Below are 15,086 nucleotides of genomic sequence, written 5' to 3'. Positions count from 1 at the left end.
TTTCATTAAATGCTTGTTGTATTGTGAGGTAAGCCTTTTTCTTTGATTTATGTAAAGTACCTTTTCCAGAGGTAATGTCGTAGTTTTTGCATGTCTTCATTCCAGGTCTATCATTTTTTCATACAAAGCTGAGAAAATATTGAGGATCACATTGCAGTTCATTTGTTTGATGTGCAAATTGAATTAGCATAAGTTTAATTTATGACAGTGGTTTTGAAGTGTAGTCTGTTTTGTTTTCTCAAAAATGTAATGCTAAGGTGTTCAGAATTTTATCTGTCAGTTATTTCTATGGAAACGTAATATATTACATTTTGTGGTTTTCACTCAGTTCAGAGAACATCTCTCATTTATTCTCAGGAGACAAAACCTTGCCCCAGTTTTGACTGCTGAAGTGAAAAGGCAATTCCTCAATTTCATAAGATGAAACTGTAGGTCACTTTTTTGTTAAATTACCAAAATTTCCTTAAATGAACAGATTTCAGCAGGAAAATACACCCAAATCCTTTTGAACAGTGATTTTATTTAGATGTTTATAAAACACTGCGTAGGCTGTCATTTGTACTGTCAATGTCAAATTTCCTTAGCATTACATAAAGTAGATTTGGTCAAAAGTAACAAAAAAGGGAACACCTACCAAATTCCTTTCAGACAGTTCTACATGAACACACTGAATCCTTCCAGTAAGTATATCCCTGTTCCTCAGCTTGCTCAATAAAGGTTTGCAGATATCATGTTTAAGACAGAACTATGAGACAAGATATCCCATCCTGTGTAACTGCATTAGTAGCAAACACAAATACAAACTAAATTCCTTTAAACATTAAACATTTAAATCTTTTTTTCCCCTAATTGACCAGCAGAGATCCATCACCGCAACATTTGAGGAACATCCCAGTTTGCCAGGGGATGACTGCAAGAGGTTGGGATCTTTTTACAAAATGTCACATTTGTATTTCACTTTGTTCTAGTACTTTTTACAGTTTACTTACCTTTAAACAGTCCCACCTCTAATTTCCATGTACTGTGTTCAAAATTCTTGAACAAAACCCTCCAAAATGTAACATCAAATATGAGCATCTGGATTGCCTTAACCCAAGTCAATACAGAGATACAAATATACTTTTCTGCATAAAATGAATGCTGCTCACACAAAAAGCAAAATACCCATTAGTTAAACACAGACATTTCCAAATTAATTAATTTGCATAGAACATCAAATTGATTTCCATGAAACTGCAGCTGTCAAAATGTAATACTATTCAGATATTTTATCATTGGTAAAATTATTCTGAAATAGCTCAAACTTACTCTGTCTTATACTTGACACACTTTAACATACCTAATTACATCAGGTATTGCATCTGTCAGTCCAATACAGTCTTTCTCAAAATAAGAATTTGACAAAGGACATTTGTCAATTTCAATATATTTGCTCAGTCTGAGGGACAGTGAATCAGGTTACCTGCATTCATATTTCTGAACCAGGAGACAAAACCACATGTAGATAATGCTCTTGGGTAAAGCCACTCTGACCTCTGGAGATTGGGTACATTAAACAGACAACGTCTTTCAGTCCTTCCAGCAATGTGCTGGACAGTAAGCCGTGCTTCATTTTGGGGCAGGAAAAGCAAGTGAAATGGGGCCAACTCAAGTGTAGCCCTCATCACATAAAGTCCTCGTAGTCTTGGACATATCCCCCGTCAAACTCCCCGTAGTCCGCCAGGTCATCTTTCATCTTAGCTTTCAGACCACCACCTGGTAGAACTCCCTTCTTCTTCTTCTTCCCTTTGTTCTGCTATGGAGTCAAAGCAAAATTAGTCTCCAACCTGCATAGTGCAGTAAATGTCAATTACAATACAAAACATTCAGATATATACATTTTTCTACTTTCTACATAACAGAATAACGAAGGCTTGACTAAAGAAACAAATGAACAAAGAAATGAAAATTTTCAAATGGAAAATGTATCACTATAACTGATACTGAAAAAGACCCCTGTGTAAAATTGTGTTAAAATACCAATTCATTGTTTTAATTGTCCAGCTGAACATCTATTTCTGAGTGCTGGGAAAAAGACATACACTTGTAATAGTTATACCAGTGCACTGCTAATGATCCCAAAAGGCAAAACCAATGACATACGGACACCTTACCTTTTCCTGCTTCTGTTTTTCACTAAGTAGCACTGTCAGGGAGTTGTTGATTTTCTTCAAGTCTTCTACCTCCACTGTCCAGGCAATAAAAAGTGCAATCACAAAGGACACAAATGTGTGTTAATCAGTGCTAAAAAGGGCAGTACGTCTTCACAAAATGAAACACTGTTTAAATTCAAATAGCATATGACTAAATACTTTCACAAAATGTTTTCTGGCCAGTGAAAAAATGTAGATGTTTGAAAAGAAAAATAGCTGATTTCTGAGAACAAACAACACATTACACAATGCAATGATTAATTTTTCAAAATACCCACACGAAATACAGAGATCCCGAAACAAAGACTCCAAGAAGCTCGAATAATGCACGGACTTTTCATATGGAGATATTTTCTCTTTTAATAACTTCTCGAATTCTGTAAAGTCATCTTTAGAGGAGGGGCTCATGGCATCAATTCCTGTCACGTTATTACTAACGCCTGGAAAGAAAGACAAACTCATTTCAAAAAGGAAATAATTACATTATCAATGAACATGTAAATGGCAATTCAGTCACCCAAGTATGAATTCATGACCCTACTCTATACCATCCGTTGCAATCAAAGCGCTGTTCTTTTTGTAAAATCCAGAAATATCAACCTTTTTCTCCAACTCAGATACCCACCACCAATTCATTGACAGCAGCATGAAACAACACCAGTGAACCTGAACACCTGAATCTGAACATCAGCAGGCACTACTTCAGTCTGGTGTTCCTCCAGGCTAAAAAAAACCTGCTTGATCTTTTCAATTATCCAACAGCACTACTTGGTGTCATCTATCCATTCCAAGCCACTGAATATTAACTGGGACGTCCCCCTAGCTCTAGGCTTGTATCAAACCTATCCTTGCTCCAAAGAGCATCTCTTACCAAACGCATCTTTTGCCAGCTCCAGGTCTGCTTCCTCTTGTAGTTTCTTCACCCTGAGTTTTTCTGCTAACTCTTCCTCTGGTGTAAGACTGGTCTTCTCTGTAGACTGTTGTAACTAACAAGGAGCCGAAGCAAATGCAAGAAGACCTGGTCACTCCATTTTCCCATATTCAATAACTGAAGAGAGTTCAGTCAGTTCAGGTCAGTAACTTCACATGTTATTTAGCAATTGCTTCTGATCAACAGCAGCACTGCTTTCGCTGCATTTCAACTCATTCAGCAAAATGATGATGAATACTAATCAACCACCTATAAATACAAAATTGTTAACTAGTCACATAACTTTCAATTAAACCCTTTAAAAAATTTAGTACATTGGATTAAGATTGTAATGAACAAGTCACACATTTATCAAATATTCCCAAAATCCAGCCTGAAAGACAAAAATGGAGTGACATAAACAATACCAGAAATAATAATACACAACCAACAGTTTAAGACAACTACAAATGCACAGTGATAATCATAAAATCCCTAAAACTATTCAGTTGATCTATCATAACATTTATTTTGCCAGAATAATACCCACCCTCTTTTTCAGCTCCTCTTGTTTTTTTCTTTGAAGATTTTCTTTTTCTTTGATTTTTTCACTTAATTTTTTCTTATCTGAAACTTTTACTTCTAGAAAAAGCAGAACAAAGTAGAATATTCATAGTTTAAAACCCATTTTTTGAACGCAGTTGCAAGCAGCAGCTTGTCATTCCCAACTATCTGATCTCCACACCTGCTTTCTTTATTTCAACCTTCTGCTCTTCCTCATCCTCATCATCCCAATTATCCTGAAAAGAAAGAAGAAGAGAAGTGTCATTTATACATGATGTCATAAGAAAAACATCTCACAAAAAAACAATCAGTAGGCTGTTCCCTACCAAGGAGTTCAAAAGACAGACAATATAACCTGAAAAGCACATGCAAAACAAAATATAAATCAACCATTCTAATGTAATACCAATTCATTTGTCTCAAAAATACATAAATAAAATCCTTGAACTTTTGTTAAGTGCTGGGCCTACATTTCGAGCTCTGACTTTACATCATTAATTACTTATCTGCTCAATTCTTGTCCCTTAACTTCAAATCTGAAGTCTTAAGGGGAAAATTAAGTTGTAGATGGCTCTAACCCATGGTGTTCCCCAATCCTCTTTAATGTAGTCATAGTAGTTGGATAACTACATAAATTGAGCCAGTGGAAGACGAATTACAATTACCAGATCCAATGGTTTAGTAGCTGCCCATATCCAAGTAGACCTATGATGCTTACATTAGTGACTGTACATTCTGTAACCCATTCCCATTTGGATCCTTTGGATCCAAAGTGCAGTGTTCTGACCTCTCCAACATGCCAAAGGAGAAGTAGTGAGCAAACTACCTCCAAAACCTACAGCACTCTCACACACCCCAAAACATACGGGCATACAAAGACAAATTACCCCCGACAAGATGATTTACCACTATGAAATATTACACATGTCAGAGTGTGACTGAATAATTGAATACACAACCCATATGTACAAAAGACTGGAATATCCAAACACCTTTTTGTGTGAAAAGAAACAACTCCTGTTGGCTATATTAGACTAGTAGATGAAAAGCCCACCAATAAGCCAGTGTGTTCTAGATCTGCTGAAAGGTTGCGGTGTGCTTTTCTGCAGTACTGTGAGCCACAATAGCCAGACTAAGAGGATTCTACACAAAGGTAAAAGGAGCAGAATCCACATACAGTAGGAAAAACAAATCACAAAGATGGGAAAAGGGTAAAAAAAAAAAAAAAGATGTGTTTGACTGCAATGCCTTTACAAGCATCTTGTACCACAGGCCAGTTAATGTATTCTACTGTGTGACAAAACCATTGTGCGTATAGAATAACAACTTTAAACAACAGAACAATGTCATCATAAATACAATAGAACCTCATGAAGAGGTACTATGTGTCCTTTGTACAGTGCAAAATAACGTTCACCAAAGGTCCTCTCCAACCGAAATCAGCTATATTAACACGGACAATGGCGAAGTTTCAAAAAGACGTTAATTGTAGCTTACATTCACAAGCTAGGTAGCCACTGAACTAGCTAATGAGGTAGCTAGGTATATAATATTAGCTACACCACATTTGAGATGCGAAATACGTTAACCCTGGTTAACTTGATCAGACATGTGAATAGCGTGTTGACAAATTAGCTCGTTTGCCAAATTAACGCATAGTTAACCAGACGAAAATATACTAAGAGTCTTAGAATACTAGAATATTCTATTTTAGCTTCCTCGTTAGACAACTACACAAATAGTCGACCGCACTCAAAGAAACATTAGCTAGCTAGCTAATAGGGAATCTCCTCGCTTCTTTAATAGCAATGACTACATCCTGATGTTCATATGGCTATCTAACGAATGATGCCCTCACTGTAAGGGGCACAGATATTTACTGTCACTTAGCTAGTCAGCTTCACCTGTCAACTAAGTTAGCTACGTCCATGTCGCTAGGTAGCTAACACTGGCGAACAGAATGTCAGTCCCTTGACATAGGTAAAACGATGCAGGAGTCCGTCTTATCAGTTACAGAAAAAATACACTTTGACCTGGTCTGTAAACCGACTTTCTCGTTGCAGAATTATACCAGCAAACCTGCCACAAGTAAGGTACCGAATACACAAAGACAACGTTAGCGAAACAGTCAGCCAATTAACTAAGTTTTCCTCCAATGCTTAGATACCTTGCCAGGTAACGTTAGAATGGAAAAAAGTCGATTTGGAAGTAACATCAGGCAGTAAAGGGTGAAATAATAAATTGAGCTGTTATGTCTACCACGTTCAAACGAATAAAAAACAAGAAGGGCTAGCTACCCATAATAATCACCATCCATCACTAACGAGCGGGATGCTAGTGGTACGTTATGTCGGTGTCGCATTGATCCTGTCGGATGCCGACTAACTAAAAACCGGTGGTCGCGTCGCTGTATAGCTTTCAGGCTCCCAGGGGGCCCGAAGTTGGCTTGCAACCTGGTAAGACACATTGGCTGCTTGGAAAACAGTTAGCTACCTTTACATCTTCCTCCTCGTCCTCGCCTTCCCATTTATCCAGTACTGGCGCCTTTTTGATCGGCTCCTCAGGCTCGAAGTTGTCGGCGTCTATTAAAATAGACAATAGACTCAAAAATGCTCCACGGGTACAACAACAGAGCTTACACCTCTCGGTGTTTCTTTTAGATTTTCTCAAGCATTATGTTAAATTTCTACCATGTTTTATCCTCACCCCACGAATCCGCATCCCCCATCTTGACTGTGTGTGTGTGTGTCTTAACTAGGCGGCGTGTGAGCGCGTCTGCGCCACGGCAATGATGATGGGATATCGGAGGACTCCAGGCACAGTTTCCCTGTGCTGGGACCACGGGCACTCACGCCCTCTGCCGAGAAAGTATTGGAGCAGCAAAACGCATTAATTCTTCCTTAAGCAACACCACATTCAACATTTTTTGAATATAAAAAAAATCACCTGCTGTGATGTTCAGCGAACAATGAGGAAATATAGTTACATCGTTGTCAATTAGAGATAGAAAAAAGTGTACTACGCAAAAGACATTGAAATCATCCATACTGTATTTAAAACTAAGCAGAAGAACTAAGGGGTTGAGCAATTGTGAACGGTACCATCAACAGACCTACAAGCACCTGGAGTGTTGAAGCTTTCTAAAGCTAAATGAATAAATGTAAATGCAAATGTAAAGCTGAAGGGAAAAAATGAAGTTTAGCACAATGTGTGCTAACTTATGTAGCATTGCACTACTTGACTATGCAAAAATAGAATTAAATGCAATTAGATGGGCTTTATTTCAATAAATTAAATTAACTGAAAGACAAACACCACCCACAAGGCAATCAGCCCCTGGCTCCAGTGTGCTCACACCCCAGCTTGGATCTTGTTGGGGCGTATGGACTTCCCAAGGTGGTGATCCACAGTCAGGCCACGCTTCTCTGCTGCCCACTTCTGTTCTTCCTGTTTAGGATGGAGCCCTGGCGCCACATCAGAGCACTCCAAGTCAGGAAAAATGAGGGGCTTCGCCTCCAATACTCCTTCCCAGCACTGCTGCCAGGCTTTCAGCATTCTTCTCCTGTCCCTTGTAGTGTAGGGTGGGTTCCAGAAGATCTAAGGGACCAAGACTTGGAAGCCAAAGGATGCCATTCAACAAACCAAGGCTGAATTAACTGCTGGGGAAATCAGATCAGTTAGAGAACTAAAGGTCAAATACTTAAATTCCATTTGAAAATTTAACATCTGACCTGCAAAGACCAAAGACTGACATTCATAACTCCATTGATGCCACTGGAGTTGAACATTCAGAACAGGCTCACACCACAGGGTTCACAACACATTGCAATTTTGTGATTAGAGCCCATTCAATCATTCAAAGGAGAGAAAAAAAGGATCCATATCCACATCTAATGCCACAATGTACGATACCATTACCGGGGTCAAGGTGGTATTTATGATACAGCATCACCTTCAGGAAGTGAACGACGGCATTCCCATGTCCACGGGTGAGTATTATCCCTTATTTCTAGCGTCACTTATTCCTACATCAAATCGTCGCTTCTACTCTGCTAGCGCGTGACCACAAAATTTGACACTGGCGAAAGATGAAGCTGTTGGGAAGTACTGATATAAAGCTTTTTCTCAGCTCTTCAAGGGAAATGGCGATATATCAGTTTCTGAAACACATGAGAACACAGTAAACGTTGATTGTCGATGATTATTGAGAACATTACTTCTAGGGGGGGGCTAGAAAAAAATACGTTCCGTCAACAACTTGATCGCCACTACTCAAGGCTGGGCTGCAGGCCAGGGCCCCGGCCACTAGGGGGCCCAGGAATAGCAGATTACGTTGACTTTTTTGAATGGGTGGTTTTATGGTGTTTTGATTGTATACTGAACATTTTGGTCCAGTTTCCCACCTGTAGAATAGCCTACACTGTCCTGTCGCAACAATTAATTGTCAGTGTCAGTAAGAGTGGTATTAGTCACTTCACTGCGATGTCTCACGAGTCTATTAGAAAATATGATAGCGGTGCTAAAAAGATAAAACAAGCTCAACCAAAAGGAAAGATGTGAAGAAACTCTCAGCAAAATACCCACGCTTACGTCCCTCTTCAAAAAGAATTTAGGTGATCCCCAGGACCACGACAGTAGGTTACTCGTGGGGTCCGGCACAACCTTTTACCCGCCTCCCCAGAATCGGTACTGTAAGAGGCACGCGAGCCTATCTTGCCATCGTCGAGTGCCTCCATTGATGCCGATGCTTTAGCTGACACCGACTCATCTTCAAAGGAACCCCTTCAAATGAAGGAACTTTGCCAGCCACTGACGTTGCATGTTGGGGTCCTACTACAGAGGGGCTGCGCAGTTTCTGGGTTAACAAAGAAGTGAAAGCATGACTATTGTGCCAGAATAAAGACATTTCCTTTACAGCATCCGAGCGCATGTAAAAAACCAGAAAAGATGCTTGAGTAAAACATTGTTCACGTGTTCCCTGTGTAATAGCGAAAGTGTACCGAGAGATTGGCGAGTTTATTGTCCTTCAACAGGGAATGTTTTTGTTTCTATTGTTGGCTGTTTGGAGAGTGTACTACTACTTTCTCTCACTCCGGTTTTCCCGACTGGAAGCATGCCTCTGCCCGTATGGAGGAACAGGAGTCAAGCCAGCCGCATAGAAACGCAGTGCTAACCTGGCTGGCACGGACCCAGGCCCACGGAATCTACTCTGAACTCACCGAGCAATGCAAAGAAGAGGAGAGCTATTGGCAAGAAGTTCTTAGGCGAGTGATTGCCGTTATTTTAGTTTCTCGCAGAATGCGGTCTTACGTTCCGGGGAGATCAAGAGACTTTCGGGTCACCACACAATGGTAATTACCTTGGGATACTAGAACATCTTAGCAAGTTTGACCCTTTCCTCTCAGAACACATAAAGAAATATGGAAACAAGGGAAGGGGGACAACCTCATATCTCGGGAATACAACATGCGATGAGTTTGTAGCAGAGGTGGGACAGCGAGTACAAGCAGAGATAATTCTTCAAGTGCAGAGATCCAAGTGTTTTTCTATAGTTGTTGATTCTACCCCTGATTTGGCACACATAGACCAGCTCACATTTATAGTCCGTTCCGTTTCAGATCAGTGTCAAGTATTTGAGAGGTTTTTGAAAATTCGTCCTTAGTCACACAGGCGACTCGCTTTTTGAATCAGTGTCAGATTCTTAGAGAGACTAACCTAGACATACAGAATTGCAGGGACAGTGTTATGATACCGCATCTAACATGTCAGGCGTCTACAAGGGTTTGAGGGCTCGCATCCAGCAGGTAAACCCCTTGGCTGGCTGGATCCCTGCGCTTCCCACGCGCTTAATGTCGTCGGAATGAGTAGTGTTGACTGCTGCAACGAGGCAAATTAATTTTCAGATTTAAATAATCGTGGTATATTTTTTTCTCGGGATCCCATAGGGCCTAGGCGATGGAAAATTCTTATGGAAGGACTTGAACCAAATGAAAACAGACGGTTAGATACATTAAAGGGACTGTCCGACATACGGTGGGCCTCTCATGCACAGGCCACCAAAGCCCTTTCCATAAACTACCAAAATATATTGAATTCATCAGATGAAACTCAGAGCGCTACCACTAAAGATGAAGCACGATCTCTTGCCAAGAAAATGAGTCGACTCGAGACAGTATTTTTGTGCATATTCTGGACCAAGATCCTTCAAAGGTTTCAGGCGACCAGCATGATTCTTCAAACAGTTGATTTGGATCTGATGATGGCTATAGCCATGCTCCGGTCATTGACAGATTTCGTGGGAGATTTACGTAATCACTTTGGAGAGTTGGGGATGTCAGCCAAACACATCTCTGCTACACAGGTCGGAAACTACTCGCCAGGTGAAAAGGAAAAAGAGAGCAGACGAATCCAATACCCCTGATCACATCCTCACTGGCAGTGAGAAATTTTGTTCTGAGGTGTTTTTTGTCATTTTTGAGAATCTGATGAGTATGCTGCGTCAAAGATGTAATGCCTACGGAGAGACTGTAGCTACTTCGGCTTAACTACTCTCAAGAAAATGTCCACAGAGAAGATGCGCATGGCCTGCCGCAATCTCGTACAGAAGTACAGCACAGACCTGCAGGATGAACTGGAGGATGAACTTGTTCAGTTTGTAGCGTTCTGTAGCAACATGACAAGTGACCTCTCGCCTAGAAATTTAATGATGACATTAAAAGAAAGACAGCTCTAAAGTGCCTTCCACAATGTTGGAATTGCTCTGTGAATTTATCTGACCCTCCCTGTATCAAAATCTACCGATGAGAGATCTTTTTCGAAGCTGAGACTGATAAAAAAAATCGCCTGCTATGGACTGCTATGACTGAAAACAGATTGAACTATTTGTAATGTCAATCAAGCCCGACCTCCATTAAAGGATGTAATTCAGGACTTTGCGTCCAAGAAAAGTAGGAGAAGGGTGCTATAGGTGAGTATGAAATCATTTATGTCAATGCTTGTTTTGTTGGTGCTAGTGGTTGAACCGGAAATGTAGTTAATTGTTGTGTGCATTGTCATATGTGGTCAAATTTCTGGTTTGTACTTTGTACACTAGGCTACTACTCTCTCTCATTTGTTATCCTATTCTGCCATCTACTGGGCGAGGTTGGTCATGCGTTCGGGTAACACTACGTGAATATTTCAAGAGCACTATAATATAAGAGTCGGTACTCTTTGGTGGCATTTGATATATTACAACGTTCAAAGTTTTCAGTTGGAGATCTTATTCTGTAGCATATTCACTCTCTACTTCTGGCATCCTTTGTCATAGGCCTATTTGTCGAATTTGCGGCGTGTCTTTATCGTTGCCAGGTCTTTGGTCGCGTCAATGTGCTTTTAGTTTTCCGGTTGAAAATCGAGGACATAGGGCCCCGGGAGGTGTTAGCCCTGGGCCCCAGGGAGGCTTAATGCGTCCCTGCCAACACTAAATACTACCTGAAATACTTCTTTACTTGTATTTCAACACGCGAGGACGACTTTCAAACAAAATCTAAAGCTTAATTTCGTTAACTGATTTCGACCAAATCATCTCTCGAAATCGGACCTTTTACAGGCTAAAATGCATTCGACCCATAAGAACATGCGTGCGATTCATTCTTTTTTTTTTGCCTACGCCACATGTAATAATACTGTTTGCCTAACATTCGTGGTAACTATGGACTGAGAGAAAATGTCCTCGGAGAGATGACGTTATCTGAGCAGCATATCAAATTTCAAGACCACATCATACTTAAGTAGGAATGTTGGCTTCGGAAATCAATTTGATCAAATGCTCAATTAGTCTAATTTTAAGGCTGTGGTATCTGAAAAGGATATCAAACTGTTAAAATGTAATGGCAGTATTGGAAAATATCTCAAACGCAATATGGAGTAAGTGTGTCTGATAAGGCAATGCTAATTGTTATTTACCATGGATTTCTCTAATTGGGATGACAGGAATAACTTGCGAATTATGGGTTGTGACTTGTGACGCATACCCCTTTGCTAGACATGAATGGGACTTGGGCCCTTTTTGGAATGTCCCTCAAAAGTGACCACAATGACTGTTGTCTGACTCCTTGCAAACATTTACTTCTGTACCTATCTAACCACATGTAATCCAGATACAGTCAGAGCTACAAAGTAAATAGATGAATGTTTTTCATAAGTCTTCCTACTGGAATACTTTCTCAGAAGTTCTACAGTACCCCCAATAACACTATACATCATTAGCCAAATGAATAGAGGCAATACAATATTGTTTGCTTGGAACAGTACCTCTTTAGAGTCAGTGAAGTAATGCAGACAAATTTGTTAATTTTGAATTGGCATCATATTGGTACCAATATATTTGAGAGGTAGTTATTTTTGCAAAAATTGTATGTACTGCACATATGGAGACTAAGTGATACACTTATGCTGATTTCACAGTCTCAACACATTGTGTTAGCGTAGCGCTCATACAGAGAGGGTGACAGGAGGCTGTGCTGAGACATCCCTTATGCTTCCTCCACTCTGCCCAGTGGGAGCACCAGCCATGAAAACCACCATATAAAATCACTGACAGCATAAATAAAATATACATGTTTTGTCATCGTCTAGTATTCTAAGCTAAAAATTAGGCAAAATGACATTTGACTTTAACAACTTAATGATTCCATATATTAAACTTTTTATGAATGTAATGCTCCATATACTGACTGAATGATTCTCACATTCACATCAGTGTGCCTGTACCACAGCCGGTGACACTGGTGGCCCAGATGACCAATATGCAATACTGATTATTCTTCATAATCCCATTGTGCATTAAGCAGTGGTTGTAAGCTTACTTTTCAGCATGGACCCTATCTATCCATGCTCACATCCTCTTATTTAACACCCTACAATATGGCACTGATTTAGGAATGCCTGCAAACAGAAAAACAGAAAATCCAGAGAAGCAAGCAGAAGAAAAAAATAAATGATTTCTGACATTTTCTTTCTGCAGAAAAAACTGCCATGATTAAAATTTAATGAAGAATTTTCCCACAAAACAGGCTCTTTTTCTACATGCTAATTTTTTTAAACAGCTCAGTGACACAATGTGCTAACTAGGCCTACATACACAGATAATATTGTAAGAAACACTCGACCTGATGTAAAGTTAAAATCTTCATTAATACACTTAAAAAGTAGACATAACATGCCTCTTGAAATCAAAAATACAAAAATTAAATGTTTTTCTTAAAAAGATTTTCCTTATTTTAAGGATTTTTTTTAAAAATGAAGCTGCATGTATTTTGTACAATACCATTGTACAATAAAACTGGTAATATACATAAAAAATTAACTGTTTACATTTGAAATACTTTTCCATCTTTTACCATAAAATCTCTGTACTGCTCTTTAACAATCATACAAAATGAGCTAGCTCTTCATTAGAAAAGTGCCAGGACCCACAAAATCAAGGGGTGTCCCCCCTCCTCTCTTCAGGGGATGGGATGGGGTAAATTCTCAGGTTTCAGTAGGGAAGTTAGTTTTGCAGACTAGGAGGTGTTTACGTTGGAGTGGGGTATGGTGGAATATTGAAACAGACAGGAGATTCCATTCAGTTCTAAAATCTCCATCTTTTAATATGTTGGTTAAAGGTCCATAGCGTTTAAAGTGCCTAATGATCTCTTAGCACAATCAGCATGTAACTGATATCTACCCATGATTCAAAAATTTTAGCTGACGGTTAAAGCTACCAGAAAACATATCCACAATTTCGTGTCTCTGTTCCAACTGGTAACAGTGAATCCAGAATGGACATCCGAGATAAACAGTTTCAGTCTGCTCTGCCGGATGGTTTCATCGGATGGTTGCATCTATCAATCTAACAAAGTAGATACCTTGCAGCATCCAGCAGCAAGCGAGCTAACCTCACTTTCCAACCACACACCTCAAACTTCACTTGCAAGGAACGCCACCTTGACCTCCCAGCATGAACTGTTGCTATCTCGGCCTGAACCATGCTTTTGTGTGAGCCTGTGATTAGTTGTAACTGACATACGCCTGATTAAGTGACATTGCTTGGACTATAACCCTGTAGGATTCTGACCACAAAAATCCAATGGTGCTTCATGTGAGCCCTCCCTGCGCTTTAATGACCTGTGGAGTACTTTTTCCCCCAGACACATTACAGAAGACACAAATGACTACCTCCACACACATGTGTTGTGGTGTCATGGTCCAGAGCTAAACTGTTGAGTAATATGCATCTCCACTCATAAGATTTTGTCTGCATCTGCACCATCCCACTTTCCTGAAATGCACCCTAGCACCTGTCATTACAACTCTGACTGAATACAGTACAGATGACCACACACTGGTCAAATATGGAGTGCTTTTCCCACGTTTTCCCTAAGTGGGCACTGATGTTTTGTGTCACAAAAAAAAATATGAAACTTGGCAGAATATGATAATCGAGTAACTTTACAGAAATATCATTGCACTGTTGGCTGACCGCACTGCCCACGGCACACATTTAACTCCCATATCAATGACAGCCAAATCAAGTCTCGCTGTTCAAAAGGGACATTTTAGTGTTTTAGACTAGCTTATTGGGGGGGGGGGGGGGGTCTCGATTGTCTCTTTCTACCTATGGGTGGGGGGAAGGGGGAGGGGGTTGCGGTCTAAGGATTTAGAGAGAGGGGAGCCACCTGGTGACACACACAAAAAATAAAATAAGTAACACCCACATTGTGTCTGAAAATGTGCCAGGCTAGCTCACCAACACCCCTGGGCTACATTCAGTTATGAGGCAGGGCCAAGGGCAGGGGAATGGAAAAGAATGGGGGAATATCATAACAGTCCAGGCCCTGTGAGCACGTTAATGCAGTCAAAATAGGCAATGGATGATCCCCTGTTTTTTTCCATGCTGTTTTTATATAAAAATGTGTGTATGATCCTGGAACCAATAGGCAACACTGAATACAACACAAGAGAAAGACCGCTAAAATGGGGGCAACGCACTTAAGTTTTTTTTTTCCTCTCACTTTTGCAAGACTGAGCAGAGATTCATACAAAATGAAGATTCTCCACACATGACATTCAACCGCATTTCAACAAAGGCTTGACAAAATGTAATAAAAATCAAGAGTGAATCACTAAATGAGTGACAGCTGGCAGGATTTAAACCACAGTGATGAAGCTTGGCCTCGATGTGCTGGTGCTCCAAAAACAGCTATTTCAGGGGTCAGGCCTCCTTCATTGCCCACAAATGGTGGGACAGGGCCAAGCAGGCCAAACCATGCTACATTAGCACTTGTGTCAATGATACATTTTAGAAGAAAAACCCTAAACAACCAATTCAATCTTTTGATCTCTCTTGAGCTCATGCTTTCATACGTTTAAAATGATAAAAATAAAGAGAGATGACC

The 15,086-nt window shown here is 40.1% G+C and overlaps 1 protein-coding gene across 3 annotated transcripts; it reads right to left on the bottom strand.

The window, feature by feature from the left end:
- Positions 1–557: 557 nt before the first annotated feature.
- LOC118782166 (eukaryotic translation initiation factor 3 subunit J-A-like) lies at positions 558–6,442 on the bottom strand. Of its 3 annotated transcripts, none has more exons than XM_036535456.1 (8): positions 6,373–6,442; positions 6,160–6,248; positions 3,848–3,902; positions 3,653–3,744; positions 3,064–3,178; positions 2,471–2,632; positions 2,154–2,227; positions 558–1,795 (listed from the first exon to the last, which is right to left on the bottom strand). In XM_036535456.1, exons 1-8 carry the CDS (start codon positions 6,392–6,394, stop codon positions 1,664–1,666), a joined length of 741 nt encoding a protein of 246 aa, XP_036391349.1. In that variant the 5' UTR covers positions 6,395–6,442; the 3' UTR covers positions 558–1,663. The 3 variants fall into 3 exon arrangements, with proteins under 3 accessions (XP_036391349.1, XP_036391347.1, XP_036391348.1); XM_036535454.1 differs by having other exon boundaries at positions 6,357–6,394; XM_036535455.1 differs by having other exon boundaries at positions 558–1,792; positions 6,357–6,394.
- Between the last annotated feature and the right edge of the window lie 8,644 nt (positions 6,443–15,086).

The sequence above is a fragment of the Megalops cyprinoides genome, chromosome 8, assembly GCF_013368585.1.
Source record: "Megalops cyprinoides isolate fMegCyp1 chromosome 8, fMegCyp1.pri, whole genome shotgun sequence".
Taxonomy (NCBI): domain Eukaryota; kingdom Metazoa; phylum Chordata; class Actinopteri; order Elopiformes; family Megalopidae; genus Megalops; species Megalops cyprinoides.
The sequence above is the reverse complement of the archived record's forward strand: the minus strand, read 5'-3'. Positions and strand labels throughout refer to the sequence as shown.